The sequence below is a fragment of the Hemiscyllium ocellatum genome, chromosome 10, assembly GCF_020745735.1.
Source record: "Hemiscyllium ocellatum isolate sHemOce1 chromosome 10, sHemOce1.pat.X.cur, whole genome shotgun sequence".
NCBI classification, from domain to species: Eukaryota; Metazoa; Chordata; class Chondrichthyes; order Orectolobiformes; family Hemiscylliidae; genus Hemiscyllium; species Hemiscyllium ocellatum.
This window is the reverse complement of record NC_083410.1, coordinates 22,957,662-22,978,726: the sequence shown is the minus strand read 5'-3', so window position 1 is coordinate 22,978,726 and position 21,065 is coordinate 22,957,662. Positions and strand designations below refer to the sequence as shown.

Genomic DNA, 21,065 nt, shown 5'->3' with positions numbered 1-21,065 from the left:
CATTACCTCAACTTTTCTTTCTTTCTGCTCTGCAACCGATTCCATAAGATATCCGAATCTTCATTCCCACAGAAAAAAATAGTTGGTTTGATTATCATCCAGTACTTCACTCCCAAATAGCATTACTCTTCAAACCACAACTCATTGTGCTCTATTGTGACTCTACCCTATCTGCAATTTAGGTAAAAACAATGACTGCAGATGCTGGAAACCAGATTCTGGATTAGTGGTGCTGGAAAAGCACAGCCGTTCAGGCAGCATCCGAGGAGCTCCTCGGATGCTGCCTGAACTGCTGTGCTTTTCCAGCACCACTAATCCAGAATCCTATCTGCGATTTGCCCACCACTGGAAGGCTGGACAACTCTTATTGTCTATGTATCTTAACATCTGACAATTAACCAGGCCTAAGTTTCCATATTAGTTTAACGCACTTTGGATACTGCTCCACATACAAGTTCTTCATTTCTATTTCCTCAAAAGGAAATAAAAATAAAACTCAAATCTTTCCTTTCTACTGTCACGCCCTCTTTCAAGTCTCCTTATCAAATACTATACCATTCCAACTCCCAGAATGATTACTTCAACCAAAGGCTTGACAACATCTTTGTATACCCTCTTATTATTCCTCAAGGCATCTGATGAAAGATTCATTAAGGTATTTGGAACTCAATATCAGCAATAACTCCAAGTGCTCCTTCTATTTCATCAAAACTGTCACCCAGTTTTCACCTTTGGCATGTAAATCTTGCTTATTTCCTAATTGCACCACTGACCCTGTCAACTCTGCATTTGGATTCACCCTCACTGCCTTTTCTGCATCTCCATGCAAAAATGTCTTTTCAGTTGTAAACAAAGTCCTACCTATCCATGAACTTACTGAGGATCATTACCCCTCAACCTGATTTATTTCATGTAAATGAAACTTTATTCTCTGAATAAAGCCTTCTTGCCCATCTCCACCCATTACCACTTCATTATCCTAGCCCAGTGGTAACAATGCAGCTCTCTTTTCTGCTTGAACCCTTAGTCCAATGGTTTTTATTGAGTATCACACCTTGTTCCATCCTCAATTTCTCCATGCCCAAAGTAAAATAAAAATTGCAAAAATCTCTACTTTCATCTCTCAGCCTCTTCACCATTCTCAGTTATTTCATTTGTGCTTTCTTTCCACCAGCTCTCCCCACCCTGCCAAATGTACTGCACGTTTATCCTCCCTTAATCCTGCTCTGCGGTATGAACTCCTCAACTCATTCATATCCACCTGCTTAACTGAGCTCTCTTACATAGCATCACATTTTGCATATCATCAAATCACAGATATGACCACTTCTAATTACAAAGTCTCTTATAAACTTTACTCCCAGTGTCCAATCCTGGTTGGAAGTAAGCTACGCCTACCTTATAACTGAAGTCCAATGGTGGACTGAGAAAGCAAAGTAGCTGCAACTCTTTGCTGACAAACACAAACCTGGAGTTTCTTCAGTACCACCAAAACAATATATAGACCCAATATATAGACCCAAAACTTTTGGCCTCAAACAGGTATGGAATAAGGATGGAACTATTATGAGAGACAGGGAAAACATCAGTCTCCAATTAACAAAACACTTCAAAGAACTTATGAACTACAATACAATCAATCATGAATCGGGACATGTTTTAAGACAACTTGACAAAGGCCAGCTATCCAGATCTGGAGATGCTGGTGTTGGACTGGGGTGTACAAAGTTAAAAATCACCCAACACCCGGTTATAGTCCAACAGGTTTAATTGGAAGCACACTAACTTTCGGAGCACCGCTCCTCCATCAGGTGGTAGTGATGACCACTGCCACCTGATAAAGGAGCAATGCTCCGAAAGCTAGAGCGCTTCCAATTAAACCTGTTGGACTATAACCTGGTGTTGTGTGATTTTTAACAGCTATCCAGAGATATTCATCAACATCCTCAGTCTCCTATACTGACAGTATTATAAATCCTCAGGTCAAGACAGGGGTCAAGCAGAAAAGGGTCCGTGCCCCAGCCTTTTTGGGGATTTTGATTGTTACCATTCTTCACCTTGTCAAGAACAAAACTTACCTGTGGGGTGGACTTGACTACAAAATGGGTGGAAAACTTTTCAAATCTCAACTGGTTGAAATCCAAGAAAGTGACAAACACTGCTCACAAAACTTCAATATGTGAATGACAAGGTCATCTGTTCACTTACCCAACAGGTATTACCGAAGAATTGCTCTCAGCCTCAACATATAGTCTCAAAACCTTTATCACCCAGGTCAAGTTTCATTCTATCCCTCCATTAAGATCAATGCAGAAATCCTCCCAAAATGTAGATTATTTTCCTTATCTTTCATCTAAGGCTAACAATGATGCAGAGATTCAACATCATAGTCTGAGTGCCACCTTCTGACAACTAAGGATGACAGTCTTCGACAATCATGGTATCCGTGCTGATACCAAGAAACTTGTGTATGAGGCATCATCCTTGCAACTTTGCTAAATAGCTGAAATTTGGACAACAAATAGACACTATCTCATGAACTTTGCGAAGTACCAAAGCCACTTGAAACATTGTCTGGATCAGTTGGAAATAAATGCATACTAACATCAGCATCATTGAAGCAGCTATTAGCACCAGCATAGAGGCCACAATGATCCAAAATCAACTCTGCTGAGCCAGCCATGCGCTTGGCATGCTGGAGTTCCAACCGTCAAAGCAAATCTTGGCCCAGTCAAGCAAGGCACTCAAATGAAGACTACGATAAAGGAAACATTTCAAAAGATCCCTGAAGGCTTTCCTCAAGAAATGCAATGTAGATTTTAATGCCTAGGAGAGCCTTGTTCAGAAGGAACCAACCCAGAGGAAAATCTTGGAGGAACAACTCAATTCTTAGCAAATACCTGTTGGCAAGAAGTATGGAAAAGGAACCAGAGAAAGTAATGCCAACAATTGAGGACTTGTTCCACTTATTGGAAATACTTGCCAAATGTGTGGTGAGAAATGTGGCTGTAGGATCAGACTCAGACATCATGCAAGGATCCACAGAACCCATGACCAGTGTGACATGGAATTTCCTAGGTGGACAATCATACACATTAATGTGCCAACAATGTAATTGCAATAAAACCAGTATATCATGCTGGCCGTTTTGCTAGTATAATCCTCATGACATCTCCCCAAATCCAAAGGATGTTGGCTTGAACAAATAAGAAGAACACACAATGCCAGATCTGGCTCAAATATCAGATCAGACTCCTGTTTGCGAAAACAGCCCAATAATCCAGGATCCTCCTCAAATGCAATGAGCAGCTCTGGGCCAACGCTCTACTGAAACTGGTCTTTTTAAACTTTTCCCCAGTTTCTTCCATCATAATATGTATCAATACGTGTGACAGCTCGTGATTAAGCCATTTGAACAGTTGTCTCTTCCATTTCTCTCAATCTACCAGGCCAAACCAAGTCCTAGCCGTGAACTTTGATCTTTGTTGTCCCATCTTGCTTCACACCATCTCAGAACTCACCTTAAATGAAAATCATATCCAAATCCCTTCAAACCCTATTTCGGTTAATATGCTGACCACAAAACTTTACTTCTTGGCCCTGAAATTTGCAAAGAATTTGCTCTTCAACCACTGCCTCTCTTCTTTAAATCAACCATCACCAGCCTCCTCAAAAAGGATTCCCTTCTCACTATTATTGTAAATTACTCTCCATCTTCAAACTCCCTTTCCTCTCCATAGTCCCTTAACATATTGCCACTTTTCAAATCTACACCAGTTTTCCGCCCAAAATCCTATACAGTAGTCCCCCTGTACCCACGGGGGATACTTCCAAGACCTACCGCAGAAGCCCAAAATCGCAGATAGGTGCAAACCCTTTCATTTAAAAATGGGGAACATACATTCCCGGCAGCTTCCTGGTCCTTGAACATTCCCTAAATGTTCGAGCCACAACAAACCACAGTAACTGGACCTGCAGATACAGGGGTCGCCCGTATTCAAATCCCTCCGGTTTGATTGCCACTCCACCAAAACTACTTTAACCAAAATCATAAATGACACATTGAGAAACTGCAACAATAGGCAAGCTATTCTTTGCTCTTTTCAACTGGCATACAACTTTTATGGAGTCATCCACAGGAATAACAGTGTTGCTCGAGGCCTGGGTTCCCAACTTGACACAGGCCACATCATAGCAAGCCCCTGGTCAGTCCAAGGCAGGCAGGGTAATTGGGCCTGATGTACTTTATAATCCCAGCCCTTGCTTATCCACACCACTTTCCCACCTGTACTTCAGCTGAGTGGAACTGCATTAACTTACTTTCTCACCATTAGTGTTCAGGGAGACACTAGTGCTGGGACTAAAAAAAGGTGTTCACACCCGGTGGGACATGATCATCGCAAGAACGGATGCAGCACAGTCCACTCTCCCCTAATAATGCAGCATTAACCTAAATTCTTAAGAATACTAATATGTCAGTGTAAATGTTTCTCCAACTTCTGTATTTACCATTGTTGTAGCTTCTCTAATTAAGGATGGTGAAGAGTTAAACATGCCTTTGTAATTTAGCATCAGCATGAAGTTACTTTGCACTTACTAACTGAGAATAATTACAGAAACAAAAAGTTAAAAATCACAACACCAGGTTAGAACCCAACAGGTTTATTTGGAAGCACTAGCTTTCGGACAGCTGCTCCTTCATCACGTAGCACCTATATAAATAAACCTGTCAGACTACAACCTGGTGTGTGATTTTTAAATTTTGCCCACCCCAGTCTCCTCCACATGACAAAAAAAAAGGAGCCAATGGAGCCATTTCTTAGCCAAAGTATTACACTAAGGCATACAAAAAGTTATAGCTCGCCTTGTGCCTGATTTTCTGTGCTGTAAACATTAGCTCACAAAAATAATTTAAGTGACTTTTCTCACAATAGTAGTATTTTTGGATTTAACAGTACATTTGCGTGGCTAAATGATGACTTGGTCAAAAACTACTAAATCACAACTGATTTCCTGATACACTTAAAATAGTTATGCTATCAAAATCGGTTTTGAAATAAATTATTACTAAATGTTAATCTCAATTTACAGCACAATCCTTTAAAAATATTAAGGAATATTATGTATTATACTTAAGAGTATTATCAACCCAATGAGTCTTGCTGCTGTTCTCGAATGAAATCAAAGTGATAATGTTTGAATTATTTTTATTAAAATGATTGCCCACATCCTATGAATCATCTCTGGTTCAGCCAGAATTTGTTGTCCAGAGCAGTTACCAGTCAACCACATTACTATGGGTCTGGCATAAAATGCTAGATTCCCTTCCCTAAACAAAAAATTACAATGCTATCACCTATCCTACTTGTTGTTACTATATTCGTTATTTTCCAGAAATCGCACAACATCAAGTTTTATCAAAAGTTGATGACCAATATGCTAAATCTTATTCAAACTAATTTCTTACTCCGATGCAGCTCCAGGAGGAAAGAAGTAAGCAAAGCTTTCAGCCAACTGTTCTTCTGATGTGATGAAATTATGATGGACAGGATTCTTGCTTGGTTTGATGCCAGCTTTCTTTAACAGAGCAATTCCATCTGCCACAATGTCAAGACAACCACCAAAACCTAAAGCAAGGTCAAAATAAGTTTATAATTAATATTTAAAAAGAAAGTTAAGTGTAGGTTGTACAGTAATCAGAAAAAAAACACAATAATATGATAGCGATGGAATAACTTGCTTTTGGGTGCTGATTAAGGAATAAATATTAAAATTGGATGCAAGAGAGAACTCCCAAATTCTTCTAATATGCCACTGCATCTTTTACATCCACCTAAGCACAGAAATGTCTCTAACTGCTCAGTTGAAGCACGACATCGCCATCAATGCAATATTCCAGAACTGTTTTGAAGTGACAACTTAGGTCTTGAGATTGAGAGATTTGAATCCACAATTTGTTGACTCAGATGCAAGAGGACAAGCCACTGTATTACTAGATAACCTCTCAATTTATATTATCTAGCAGTTCGATTTAGATTACCGCCAAATAGTGCAGGACCAGAGGTCTTTATCCATTCAGGAGTGTGGCCAAAGCAAAAGCTTACAAAATCACAACCTAGCTTGAAACTGAAATCAGACATTCCAGAGGCACAAAAGATATAATGGATCAGCAATCTACATAGAATGGTAATGATTAGTCAAAAGTGGGATCAAGGCCCAAGAGTGCAATGTTCAGATGAACACTTTATAAATTGAGCTGGATGGTGTTGCTGAATAAAAGCAAATAAGATTACAGCTACTAAAAGCCAGACATTATAAAGACATTATTTTATCATAGGTTGAACCAAACTGATAGATGAATGTTTATATAAAGATTTCTATAAAAACTAGATATACCAGTTAATGTATATTAAAAATTTAACAAAATATCAGCTCTATGTTGGCACTTTCAAAGAACAATTCAAGTTAACTCCACTTTGTCACAGAGTCATAGAGATGTACAGCACAGAAAGAGACCCTTCAGTCCAATCCGTCCATGCCGACCAGATATCCCAAGCTAATCTAGTCCCATTTGCCAGCTTAGCCCATATTCCTCCAAACCCTTCCTATTCATATACCCATCCAAATTACTTCTAAATTATATCAGCCTCCACCATTTCCTCTGGCAGCCCATTTTATACACACACCACCCTCTGTATGAAAACACTGCCCCTTAGGGTCTCTTTTATATCTTTTCCCATTCACACTAAACCTATGCCCTCTAGTTCTAGAGTCCAACACCTCAGGGAAAATACCATGTCTATTTATCCTATCCATGCCGCTTGTGATTTTATAAACTTCTATAATGTCAGCCCTCAGCCTCCGACGCTCCAGGGAAAACAGCCCCAGCCTGTTCGGCCTCTCCCTGTAGCTCAAATCCTTCAACCCTTGTAAATCTTTTCTGAACCCTTTCAAGTTTCACAACATCCCACCCATAGGATGGAGGCCAGAATTGCACACAATACTCCAAAAGTGGTCTAACCAATGTGCTGTTCAGCCGCAACATGACCTCCCAACCCCTGTACAATAAAGGAAAGGATACCTTCTTCACTATCCTACCAATGATTCCACTTTCAAGGAGCTATGAACCTGCACTCCAAGGTCTCTTTGTTCAGCAACACTCCCTGGGACCTTACCATTAAGTGTATAAGGCCTGCTAAGATTTGCTTTCCCAAAATGCAGCACCTCACATTTATCTGAATTAAACTCCATCTGCTATTCCTCAGCCCACTGACCCATCTGATCAATATCCTGTTGTAATCTGAGGTAACCTTCTTCGCTGTCCACTACCCTCCAATTTTGGTGTCATCTGCAAACTTACTAACTATATTCCTGTGTTCACATCCAAATCATTTATATAAAAGTGACAAAAAAAGTCATTTCTAGGCCCTTTTTGTAAATTTCTCCTTTTCAACTATTTACTTTTTGAAAATTGCTATCCAATCTGCTTTTAACACCTTTTGGAAAGTTAACAAGAAAAGTTGATGACAAATAGTTAGGATTTATCTGCAGATCATGCAAGATTTTTAAATAAAATTCTCAGTGACATGGTCTTTGATAAGTCTATTCTGTTAAGTATCTATGGATATTTTATTACATTTTAAAAAGGTATTTTGTAAATGCAAGTTTTGATGTTCTAAGTCCTTTATGTAGAACATGTCCAATGATTTTCCTGACCACCTCAACCACTAGACTTCAATAGACCTTTACTTATCCAGCTCTGTCTTATTCATGCTTTACTTCCCATTTTTGGATATATAAAAGATAGACCAAACATAATTGCAGTCACTGTTGTGCACAAGAAATGAATGGGTAAAATTGCAATAACAGAAAATTCAAAAAGTAGTCAACAGATTTGGTAATTCATATGTTCAGCATCCAAACGCCTTAGCTCCTGCACTGTTAAATCTAAAACTGGCTAACAAACATGTCATCATGCATACTGGTTTGCTTTATAGTTATTGGTTTACCATCAGATCAAAATGACTCTCTCCCTCTACACTTTGCAAGCTAACAAACTTACGTCCTTTAATCAAGTAACATTGAGAAGTGTTTTTCAAAACATTTATTCTTTCACAGGATGTGAGCATTACCAGCAACAAATATGGGCCTGGCCAACCTTCAACAGCCCAAGATCAGAGTGGTTTGCTGGGCCACGTGTCACGAAGTTAGTGTGTAAAAAATAGTAAAATGGGGAAAACATTGCAATGTCCTTTCAGGAGATGCTGTTCTTTTTGGTGCTTAGAGATTTAAAATTGGATGCCTGAACAGCGGTTAAAAGTGCAACTGCACAGAGAGCACTTGAATTATATCAAAACAGCCAAGCAGCATTTTTATCCAGACAACAATTTAAATTCAGGGTCAGAAAGTGTGGCACTGAAGATATGCGGAGACGGAGGATCAATTGAATTTAGAATGGAATGTTTTGACACCCATGAGCCAATCAAATAAGAATTTAATGGTCACGGGGCGGGGGGGGGGGGAGAAAATCAAGATATTAGAAAATGGGCAGAGAGCCAACTGCCATCTGAAAAAATAAATATCTTACTGTCACAAGAAATCTCAGATCTCTAAGAAAAAATCATCATCTATCCACCTATTTATAAACAATACCATGGCATGTTCAGCTAATATTCCGGACACCAGAATTCGGCAGACTGAGAAGGCCTTTCAGACAGTGGAAGGCAGCAGGAGAGAGGGAGAAAACATTCCAGAGGATCCATTCTGTATAAACTTTGAGCGACCATGTTTAATTTATTGTTTTCTTATTAACTGCATTTCTCTAAAAAGGAATTTCATTACTGAAACAGCATTCATTCCAGTAGAATTTGGTTCAGTTAGGGAATAGTTGTCCTGTTTGATACTAATTCTGTTAAATTGTTTTACTGTTAGAGTTGAATAAGTTCTGGGTGGCATGGTGGTTAGCACTGCTGCCTCACAGTGCCAGAGACCTGGGTTCAATTCCCGACTCAGGCGACTGACTATATGGAGTTTGCACATTCTCCCCGTGTCTGTGTGGGTTTCCTCCGGGTGCTTCGGTTTCCTCCCCCAGTCCAAAGATGTGCAGGTCAGGTGAATTGGCCATGCTAAATTGCCCGTAGTGTTAGGTAAAAGGGGTAAATGTAGGGGAATGGGTGGGTTATGCTTCGGTGGGTTGGTGTGGACTTGTTGGGCCGAAGGGCCTGTTTCTACACCGTAAGTAATCTAATCTAAAATTAACTGTTACTTGTTAACCGTAGAGTGAGTGAAAGGATTTCATTTCATTTAACCATTCCTTTATAATAGATTGGGGATTGAGAGATAAGTTATACCCCTTTGTCAGATTACAATACGAAGCAATCTTCTCTGGATGTTTCTATTTTAATTATCAGAGGAGTGTCGACCTTCGCTCTATTACACATGCCAGAGGAATGTTGATTGTCAACATACTGGTGTGGATGTGGAGTCACCCGTAGGCCAGACCAGATAAGGATTATAGATTTCCTTCCCTTTAAAAATGACAGTTGCAAGGCTCATGGGTTTTTACAATAATTAAATGACAGGTTCATGGTTACCAACACAGAGACTGGCTTTATGATCCAGATTTGTTATGCGTTAATTCAATCGAAATTCCACCACCTAGCAGTGGTATTTGAAATGGCAGCATTAACTTGGGCTTCTGGATTTCTAGACATTAAGACAACACTATCATCTCCACCTAAATCAGCAGTAACACATTTTAAATACATCAATACCTTCACACAATTGAATGGAAGAAAATATTGTTAAGCAAATGCAACATAATACACAAAGGGTGGCATAGTGGTTAGCACTGCTGCCTCACGGTGCTAGGGACCTAGGTTTTGATTCCAACTTCAGATGATCGTCTATGTGGAGTTTGTACGTTCTCCCCCACGTCTGCGTGGTTTTCTGCTGGGTGCGCCAGTTTCCTCCCACAGTCCAAAAATATGCAAGTTAGGAGGATTGGCCATGCTACATTGCCCATAATGTTCAGATTAAGTGCACTAGCCACGTGAAATGCAGGGTTACAGGGACAGGGGGTGCGTCTGGTGGGCTGGTCTTGTGGGTCAGCATGGATTTGTTGGGCTGAATGGCCTGTTTCCAAACTGTGCGGATTCTATGATCATCAGGCTCTAATTGTCACTGTATTATCATTCATAAAAGGCTCTTATGTTCTACTAAAATAAATAAGTTCAAAGAATCCTAGTCAGTTGATACATGTTATTCAAACAAAATGACGTGGGGAGCAATGCATTCATTTCTGGATATACAGTAAGCTGAATGTCTCAATGTTAATCATGACAATGTCACAAATTACTTTATGCTTACAAAGCTGTCATTTCAGACCTCAGCTGAAACAGTAATTTACTTCTATAGGCAAGCTGCCCCTGCGATGATAAATGGAGCTGAACCACATAAGTTAGCACAAGATGGATTGCTTTTAATACAAAGCAGGTCAAACCATTACACATCAATATATGACAAATTACTATCATTACACCATCTCATTGACACCATTTCCTTATAAACAAGCGTGACATTCAACTGATGACAGCAATGTTGTTCCATTTCCCCAACATCCCCCCCACCCACCAGTTGAAGCAAAACACTCAGACACAGCATAGTTTTACATCCTCCATTTTTATTCTGGGGCCTGGAGGGAGAGAGAACAAATCGCTCACGTGCACACAGACATGAGTTCTCGGTCCTCTCTCTAGAACGACAGTGTCTTAAATGAATTAAATAGTCATTTTACAAGGTGGAGCATCCAGACAAGGCAAAAAACCTACTGACTGGGAGACCATTACAATCAGCAAGTGTCAATAGAAAAGATTAAATCAGCTGCTGTTACAATGAATAACTGGTTTCACATTATAAATACATTTCACCTTGTTAAACTGATCTTACATACGGAATACTTCCAATATTGTTAAATGGCTCTCTATAATAAATACTTTTCCACCTTGCTAACCCATTACCCTTGCCTCCAGCATCCCATTGTTAACTGCAAGTGCTTATCTGATCTGAGTCATGCTCAGCTGAACCTCTGGTTTCACAAAACTCAAAACCTAACTCTCCCTACCTGCTCATACCCAATATACATTCTCAGCAAGAGAGTCAAAAAACAAAGCGCACGCTTCCCTTGGCTATGTTTTTCAATTTAATTTGCAACTATCCCATCTCCAATGAGGTTTATTGGAAAGAATTATTAAATTAATTAAAACATTTATTGTGACCATCTTTGACATTTAGTAATTCTATAGAAATAAACACAAACTAGCAATTTAAATGATGTGTATTATTCGAACTGTATATCATAGAAAAAGCAACTAAATCAAAAAGGTAGCATTGTGAACAAAATCACCCTCAAGCAGGAGACCCCTTTGAAGATACATGTCCAGTGCTGGTCAGAGGAGGCAGAGGATTAACTCCGGTGCTGTCTGGAATCAGCTGATTGGACCATGTTCAAACAGTCCACAGGTACCTTAGACGAGTACACCACCACCATCACAGATGATCAGCAAGTGTGTGGAAGACCACATACCAAGGAAGTCAATCCAGGTGTTCCCCAACAGGGAACTCTGGATGAATCAGGGCATATAGAACCTGCCAAAAACCAGGTGAGAGGACTTTAGGTCAGGAAACCCACTCAAATATAAGAAATCCAGGTATGACCTTCACAGAGCCATTAAGACAGCCAAGGACCAAAGCCAATCTAAAACTACAGACTCAGACAGACACCCAGCAACTATGGCAAAGACTGAATGACATCACAGGTTCTAAAATGAGACAGTGCAAGATTGCAGATGATGACAGATCGTCTCAACACCTTCTATTCTCACTTTGAACACCTATTCCAACAAGTCCTGACAAATCTATGCCAATCACTGCATCAGAGATCAGATCAGTTTTCTTTTGTGTGAATCCAAGGAAAGCGATGGGATCAGACAGAGTACAAGGCCATGCACTCAGGGCACGCACAGATCATCTGACAGAGGTCTTCTCGGACATCTTCAACCTCTCCCTGCAGCGGGCCATTGTCCCTGCCTGTTTCAAGAGAGCCAACATCATCCCTGTACCTAAGAAGGCTCGTGCAGCATGTGTCAATGACTACTGCCCAGTGGCCCTAACTTTGATGGTCATGAAGTGCTTTGAAAGGCTGGTCATGGCATTAATTAACTCCAGCCTCCCCTCTACTCTTGACCCACTCCAATTTGCCTATCGGACCAACAGATTCACGTCAAATGCCATATCACTTGCCCTTCACTCCTCCCGAGAACATCTTGACACCAAGAACAGCTACATAGGAATCCTACTCATTGATTATAGTTCAGCCTTCAAAACTCTGATTACTAAACTTAGTAATCACAGACCAAACCCCCTCTCTGCAACTGGACTCTCAATTTCCTGACCCATAGGCCACAATCAGTGAAGATTGTGGACAGTATTTCATCCTCACCAAACATGCATCGCTGGAGCTTCCCCCAGAGGTGTATACTCAGCCCCCTTCTGTACTCATAGTTGGTGACGCAGTCATAGGTAAACAATCAGACTAATGCCATTTACAAGTTCGCTGATGACACCACCGTAGTCAGTCGAATCTCAGATGGTGACGATACAAACAGGAGGTGGAAGACCCGGAAAAATGGTGCACTGAGAACAACCTAGCGCTCAATGCCGGCAAAACCAAAACAAACTCATTATTGACTTTTGGTGGGATGTTACTCATGTCCCCCTACACATTAACAGCACAGAGATGGAACGAGTGGACAGTGTCAAGCTCCTGGGAGTGGTCATCCACAACAAGCTTTCTTGGCCTCTTCATGTGGACACTCTGGTAACAAAGGCCCAACGTCTCTTCTTCCTTAGGTAGCTGAGGAAATTTGGCATGACGGCGAATACCCTTGCCAACTTTTATAGGTGCACCATCGAGAACGTTCTGCCTGGATGTATCACAACCTGGTATGGCAACCGTACCATTCAAGATCAGAGACGATTACAGAGAGTGGTGAACTCGGCCAGGACATACACAAAGACCAACCTCCCATCTATGGAGTCCATCTACCAGGTCCGCTGTCAAGGAAAGGCTGCCAGCATTCTTTAAGATCCATCCCGCTCTGGCTATGTTTGTCTACAATCTCTACGATTGGGGAGAAGGTACAGAAGCCTGAAAACACGCACCAGCCAGTTTCAAAATAGTTTCTACCCTACTGTTGTTAGAATACTGAATGGACTCTCAAACTGTTAACATTCTTCTGTACCGCTGTTTTTGTTTTTGCCACTGTCTATCTATTATTTACTTAACTATGTTATTTAACTCTGATCTGCCTGTATTTCTCGCAAGACAAAGCTTTTCACAATTAGCCTCACAATTCAATTACAAAATGGCTCTACCCAGCACACGGATTTCTGTCTGATCTTACTAAATAAATGTGGCTTGAAGAGCACACAATAGCTTTTCCCCACAAAAACAATTAAACTCACCTTCCCAGGGTATTGTCCATCTCCCAAAAAAGAACCTCTATCTAGGGAGTGTGGAACTATATTTGACACTCTAGGCTGATTTCTACCCTGCCCCTTCATTAATTCCCTTTACAGTCAAGTTTAGTTTTGCAGAGCCTGGGGCCATATTCAGTGAAGAATGTGTATTGCACAATTGGATAACTTACTGGTTAACGTGGCTCACTGAAATTCTATTGTATCAATCTTTTCTGTTTACATGCCTGTTTGAAATTCACTACTTTCTACATATTTTTCAGCCATTTGTTAAACCAAAGCTGAAAGAATACAATTAGCGTAACACGCAACAGAAAACAATATCTAGAAGGAAATGACCTCCCAGGCAATTTTTAAAAATTCAATCCAGTTACAGAAGTTTACACTAAGACTACACGTCGATTCTCCTGCTCTTTGGATGCTGCCTGGCCTGCTGCGCTTTTCAACAACACATTTTCAGCGATTAAGACTACATAAGCTTGTAAATCCATTTGAACAATTAGGGATAAAACATTGGTTTCCCATTCCTTGCTCAGTTCAGCATTTGTGGAGAGAGAAACATAATTAAACATTTTAAGTCCACGGCTGGGCTTGAACATTCATTCTGTTTCCCCCTCCACAGAAGCTACCAGACTGGAGTTTCGCCAGTATTTCCAATCACTAGTATCTGCAGAATTTTGCCCAAAATACCGCATCACCCCCATACACACAGGGTATTCAAACTCTTTCTCTAGACTTACCTGCTAGCCATTATAACTACAGAAGCCCCTTTGATGCTTCCAAATCCTCAGTGCTTCTTGATACAGAAACTCTAAGGATGATCAGAAGATCTCAACTTTGTCTTAGCGAACTCAATTTATACATGTGCACACAATCTTATACATATGTTTGTTTATTGGTGGTCAACCAAAAAATACAAGCACAGATTGTTTGTCAATTTCTTTGGACTTCTACAGAACTGAAGGTGCCCAATACCTATACAACAGATCCTAATTGGAAAATATTGTTTCAACTATAAAACATTTGATAGTAAAGAATAAGAATATTAGAGGTCAACAGCACTGAAAAATGGCCTTAGGCTCAGAGTCTATGCTAGTTTAAAAAATACCTAACTATTCCAATCCCATTTTTCAGTACTTAGCCCATAACCTTTGTGGGCGGCACGGTGGTTAGCACTGCTGCCTCACAGCGCCAGAGACCCGGGTTCAATTCCCGACTCAGGCGACTGACTGTGTGGAGTTTGCACGTTCTCCCCGTGTCTGCGCGGGTTTCCTCCGGGTGCTCCGGTTTCCTCCCACAGTCACAAAGATGTGCGGGTCAGGTGAATTGGTCAGGATAAATTGCCCGTAGTGTTGGGTAAATGTAGGGGTCTGGGTGGGTTGCGCTTCGGCAGGTCGGTGTGGACTTGTTGGGCCGAAGGGCCTGTTTCCACGCTGTAAGTAATCTAATCTAATCTTGTATGCCTTGATATTGTAAGTGCTCACATGAATACTTCAATGAGGGTTTTTTGCCTTTGAGGCAGCAAGTTCCAGATTCTGGATAAACTTGTTTTTTCTCACATCCCCTCTGAACTCCCTGCCCCTTACCTTAGATCCCAGTCATTAAGCATTGCTTAAAAAAAGACTCAGATTGATGAAGCTTTTCATCTAGCACATGTCAGGATAATTCATGAGATACCAGAGTAAGGGGAAAATTAACATTCTTTGGTAAAGTACTCAACTGATTAATCACTTGCCAATCAAGACATTGCAATGAGGAATCAGTTAAGGACGAATGACATTGATCGATCAAGACAGTGCCCTGAGAAATGAATCATCAAATGGCTGTCTCCTATTTTGCTGAGTTGACACAGGTAAAGTGAGTACATGTGCTGTCTACAAAAGATTAGGACCCTTTGTATTGATATATAAAAACTTAGCGCCATTTACCGCCCCCTAAGGAAAATAACAGGAAATCACATCACCACAGGAAATTACATCACCAACCCAAGGAAACCTAAACACAAATAAAAAGCAGGCCATGCCACCAGGGTTTCATCTGGAGGCTCACTGATGATGTAACCTAGTATGGTGATGAAACATCTGAAAAACGAACCTTCTAGCTCAGCAAGCAAACCTACCTCCGGAACCTCAACCTGAGCAACAAATCTTCACTTACTCAAAACATTTCAGAAATCTGGAGAAATAAATAAGACCAACTTCCAAAAAGTAAAACCAGATGGATCCAACACATCATGTTTCTATGGATTACCCAAAGTTCACAAACCAGGAGCCCCCTCAGACCCATAGTCTTGCCACCTGGAACACCAACTTACAGGTTGGCCAAGGAGCAATACCAAAGACTACAATACTGAATAGAACACTGATGCCACTCCATCCACTCCACCAAGAATTCCTGAAAACCGAAGACACCAAGATAGAAGAGGATAAAATTATGGTCTCCTTTGACATAACAGCCCTGTTCACATCCATCAACATGAGCCTGGCCAAGGAAATACTGACTACGTTATTAGAAGAACCAAAGACACAAAAACCAGACACCACCAACTAAATCAGCAAGGGTAATGTCATCAAGCTTACCACCCACTTCACCTTCAACAACAAAACCTACAGACAAAACAGAACACCATGGGATCTCCAATATCAGGGTTCTTAGCAGAAGCAGTAATGCAGACACTCGAACAAACAGCTCTGCCAACCATCCAATCCAAACTTTGGGTTTGCTATGTGGATGAAAGCTTTGCCATCACTAAACAAAACAAATTAGAGGAAACTTTCAAGACCATCAATAATACCCTTACCTGGCATAAAATTCACTAAAGAGGAGAAAGCAACAACAAACTGCCACTCCTAGATGTTGCAGTAGAGCAAACAGCCAGTGGAGAACTTCAAACCAGCGCCTACAGGAAACAACACATACTGACCTAATACTGAACTACAGAAGCAATCATCCCAACACCTACAAACAAAACTGCATTAGAGCATTATTTCAATGAGCCACCACACACTGCAGCACAGAGAAACTACACAGAGCAGAGAAAAATTATCTACACAGTGTATTCAGAAAGAACGGGTACCCAATGAACAAAGTGCATTCATTTCTCAGCAACAAACCCCAACAAGCAGACAAAATACATTCAGAAACCCCAGCCACTCTCCCCTACATCAAAGACATCTCAGAAATGATTGCCAGACTACTCAGACCCTTTGGCATCATGGTAGCCCACAAACCCACCAACACACTAAAACAGCAGCTAATGAACTTGAAAGACCCTATACAGACAACGAGCAAAACTAATGTCATTTACAAAATACCGTGCAAGAACTGTAACACACACTACATTGGACAAACTGGCAGAAAACTAGCCACTAGGATACAAGAACATCAACCAGCCAAAAATGACATGACCCACTCTCACTGGTAACCTTACATACAGATAAGGAAGGGCACCACTTCTGCTGGGACAACATATCCATCCCAGGACAAGCCAAACAGAGATACGTATGAGAACTCCTAAAAGCATAGCATTCTAACCGGAACTCTATCAACAAACACACTGACTTGGATCCCATTTACCATCCCCTGAGAAAAATAACAGGAAGTGACATCACAGGAAATGGCATCACCAACCCAAGGAAAACACAAATAGAAAATGGGCCATACCACCCAGTGCTTCATCCAGAGGCTCACTGATGATGTTACCTAATATTGTGACAAAACATCTGAAAATGAACCTTCTAGCTCAGCTAGCAAACCTACATCCATATATAAAACTTCCGATACACAGAAGTATGAAAGACTGAATGCAACTCAAAATCTGAAATTTTTACAATCGCATGGTAATACTTCTACGAGAATCCACTCGTCAACCAATCAGCTCGGTCATCTCAGAATAGGTTTCCCCTTTAATTGGTCCTCAGCCACCACTGGTGTCAGTACTAATACTGGTTTTAACACTGTTCTGATAAAACCTTCTGTTTAGCTAATGCAACCCAAAAAAAGAGATTAGGACATAAAGGCATGTCCAAAAACTCTGAAACCAGGAAGCAGGAAGTGCCTGCTTATGCAGGATTCTTAAAGATATTGTGTATCTTGTATTGTATTGTTTACTGTTTTGAAACACTTCAGCCCATTAATCTCCACATGATGATTCAACTAAAGTGGACCATTTTCTTTCTTCATTTTATAAGGCCTTTTCGTTCACGACTTTCAGTTAGAAAAGCTGGATTCGCTTCTCTTTTTTTTAAACAGAGCAACCTGCCAGCTAACATCTAGGAATTTGCATTTTTTACTTCAGAAAAGGGGGCATTCAAACGAGTCGCATAAGTTTTTTTTTCTCCAAATGCCCCATTCACTGCTGGTATACAAAACAAAAACATGAAATTAAGGCGATACAACAGAGATCGAAATATCTGCACGAGAAATCCAGACAGTCAGGAAGGTGCAATAGAAGTAAAATGAGACTTGTGCAACTTGTAGGCGTTTAAAGACACTCCACTGAAGCAACAAAAGGACTGTGAAAATATTGCATCAATGTTGAAAAATAAAGAAACGTTGAACAAGATAAACTGACAGTATATTTGTATGACATTTCAATCTGCTTTTCTTTATTCACTAACAGACAACTACTGAGTCCACAAGATATTGTGTGAAGGTGGTCTCGGATTCCTTACCTACTGCCACTCGGGGCCGCCGGTTCAGGTCTACTTTCCTCTCTGCTTTCAGCAGCGAAGTCAACACAGTCTCCAAACGCGAGTCCAGCTCGTTGCCCACTTGCTGCCGGTACCAAAATGCAGCAAAAACGGCAAAGAACGAGAAGGCAACACCGCATTTTAGTCCGTGGCCCATCTCGGACCGACGGCTGGCAAACACTATAACAACAAAGTCCAACCTGTGCTCCGCAGGTCAATCCAAGCAGTGGGGGTTAAGGGTTACCAAGGCAACGGAACTCGTGCTCGCGAGACACGGTTTTACCAACGAACCTTGACTGGGATCACCCAGGAAACGGCCACGTGATTCTGTTCAAATCTTAACTGTAACTCAGGACCGCAAAGATTGTACACCATTAACGGGTAAGAAATTTGGCTCGGTTCAGAGCTGATATATATTGTGTCTCTTGGTTTCGTCCTTTTCGAAATAGGGCCGCCGTGGTCTAATTATCTGATTGACGTGGACATTTTCCAATGAGATCTTGGCAAGGGGCGAGAATAGAGTATGGACGTTATATCGTCAGTTTTGAAGAAGCGTCGTTGAACTCAGAACGTTCATTCTATTTCCCCTTTACACAAATGCTGTCAGACCTGCTGAGTTTCCCTAGCAATTTCATGTTTTGTTTGTTTCGTATTTCCAGCATCCGCAGTTCTTTATGTTTTATGTTGGTTACTTGTCGCGTTTCTTCAAAGTACTGAGACTGCGAGGAGTGTAGAAACAATAAGAGGGCGTGGCTGTGAATGATTGACAGTTGAGTGGAGTCGAGGAGGCGTGTAATGTTTTTAATCACCCTGTAGTTTCAAACAAGAACTAGCAGGGGGTGGAAGCTGAGAGTGTTTCCACGTTGAATGATTTGACGTGTCAAAGTCAACGTGGCGAGGGACAGATTTAATTTAGAATCAAAACGGCAGGAAAACCATTCAGCTCATCAGTTAACATTTAGGGGATGCAGAATAGTTCTGAGCTGAGCTTGACCTGTCTATTCTGATTTGAAAAGGAGCGATTCACCACAATCCTCTTTCGCCCCCCTCCCCCTGCATATAATTCCATTTCAGATAAATAATCAACCAGTCAGAATTAGGATTGCACACAACCCTTTGGATTGCAAAGAGCTGGAATCGTAGAATCTCCACTGCATAGAATGATAAAAAAAACAACGAAACGAACTCCAATTATCTTTGCTTTTCACTCTACAGTACTTCACATTGTGCACTCGTATTTTGCAATTTTTCCCCATTGTGACTACATTTTGAAGTTTGAAATTTATTATAAACCTGGGTCAGTGAGGGAAGATTTTGTATGTGTGTGTTTTGGGGAAGGTGTTGGCAGATGCTCCACAAGTGGATCTGTTTTCCTGGAGTTCATGACCTAAAATTTCTGTTCTTTTAAACTCACCCACACTCACTTTAGGAATCCCTTGGCATCCTATTAGATGACAAATCGAATTTCAATTCCTGTTTCCTGACCTCCAAAAGACCATTACTTATACATTTGACTTCACCTGTTTGTACCCTATGGTAAAAACAATGACTGTAGATGCTGGAAACCAGATTCTGGATCAGTGGTGCTGGAAGAGCACAGCAGTTCAGGCAGCATCCAACGAGCAGCGAAATCTTATCTCCAATGCTTTTCATTGCTACTGAATGTTTATTCACACTTTTTTGGTTCCAGATTTGAGTATTCCAAAAAACCAAAGTACAAAATTGCAACTCATTCTAGGATTTTTTTTACTATTGCATCTAACAATTTTAATTGATTTTCTATCAACTGGTGTATTGCTTTTTAAAAATCTTATGTTTATCTTTGTCCAAGTCCCTTCAGTGCCTTGCTAAATCTCTAATCCCCTCGGCACTCAAGTTCTTCCAAGTATGGTATCATCTTATTGAATTGCAGTCCAGTTCTGCCAACTGAATGGAATGATTTAACCCTTCTCTCACTCACTCCTGCAATCTGTCTTCCCTTTTGGAATAAATTGTTTTCACAGAGAAAAAAAGCCTTTGAATACCGTTGGTGTAATAGTTTTCAAAAGACTGCTCCCCTTTCAGAGTCGTCCTGCGTGGTAGTGTGTATCAGTCTTGTGTCCAGATAGAAATGCTGAATAACTGTCTTCTAAACCCCAACTCCATTTTATCTTAAAACTAAAGTTTAAAGTATAACCTTTAATGAAATCTGACATTCTGAACACTTCCCATTAGTGAGCATGACTTTGAACAGTCATGTGACACATTCTTTGCTCCAGTTAATCTTTCATTAAAACAGCACCAAAAAATACGTTTTGTAAATTATTTGTCTATAGAAGAATGATTGTCCAATCATTACATGGCTGTCGCCGTTACCATGAATGAGTTAACTGCTGTGTTTCTTACCTTCTACTTCAATATCTGTTAGAATTGAGATGCAAGGTATGCACTATCTTTCTCCAGTACTAAGCTTCACAGGTTACAACAGAAATGTAATTGTTTTACCTGCTTCCTGATATGGCGGATCACATGTTTCTCTAGATTTGATTTTTAAAAATGCCATAAACCAGGTTTCTTTAATAATCACCAGATTATTGATTTATTACTCCAAAGAGACATTGTCATCTTGAATTCATCAGGATAATGCATGTGAAACACCTGTAATGTATACAGGAGAAAAAAACTTTTCTGTACAGTCTCAGAATCTTGATTGTTTTGCAAGCAAACAGCCAGAGGGAGATACTATTTCCTGTGATCCACCAATGGGAACAGACAACCCACAGTGTATGGTATCACACTGGTACTGAAATTTGCATACTGGATAACTTATTTGAATGTCAGGAAGAATTGTTCTTGGCT

The 21,065-nt window shown here is 40.6% G+C and overlaps 1 protein-coding gene across 1 annotated transcript in view; it reads right to left on the bottom strand.

Moving 5' to 3' along the window:
• The window catches only part of adpgk2 (ADP-dependent glucokinase 2), a 38,180-nt gene extending 19,240 nt beyond the window's left edge, over window positions 1-18,940 (bottom strand). The window contains exons 1-2 of the mRNA XM_060831346.1: window positions 18,210-18,940; window positions 5,468-5,627 (exon numbers count right to left, since the gene is read on the bottom strand). Coding sequence (XP_060687329.1) covers window positions 5,468-5,627; window positions 18,210-18,384 — 335 coding nt within the window. The 5' untranslated portion in view covers window positions 18,385-18,940. The remainder of the gene's footprint in view (window positions 1-5,467; window positions 5,628-18,209) is intronic.
• Between the last annotated feature and the right edge of the window lie 2,125 nt (window positions 18,941-21,065).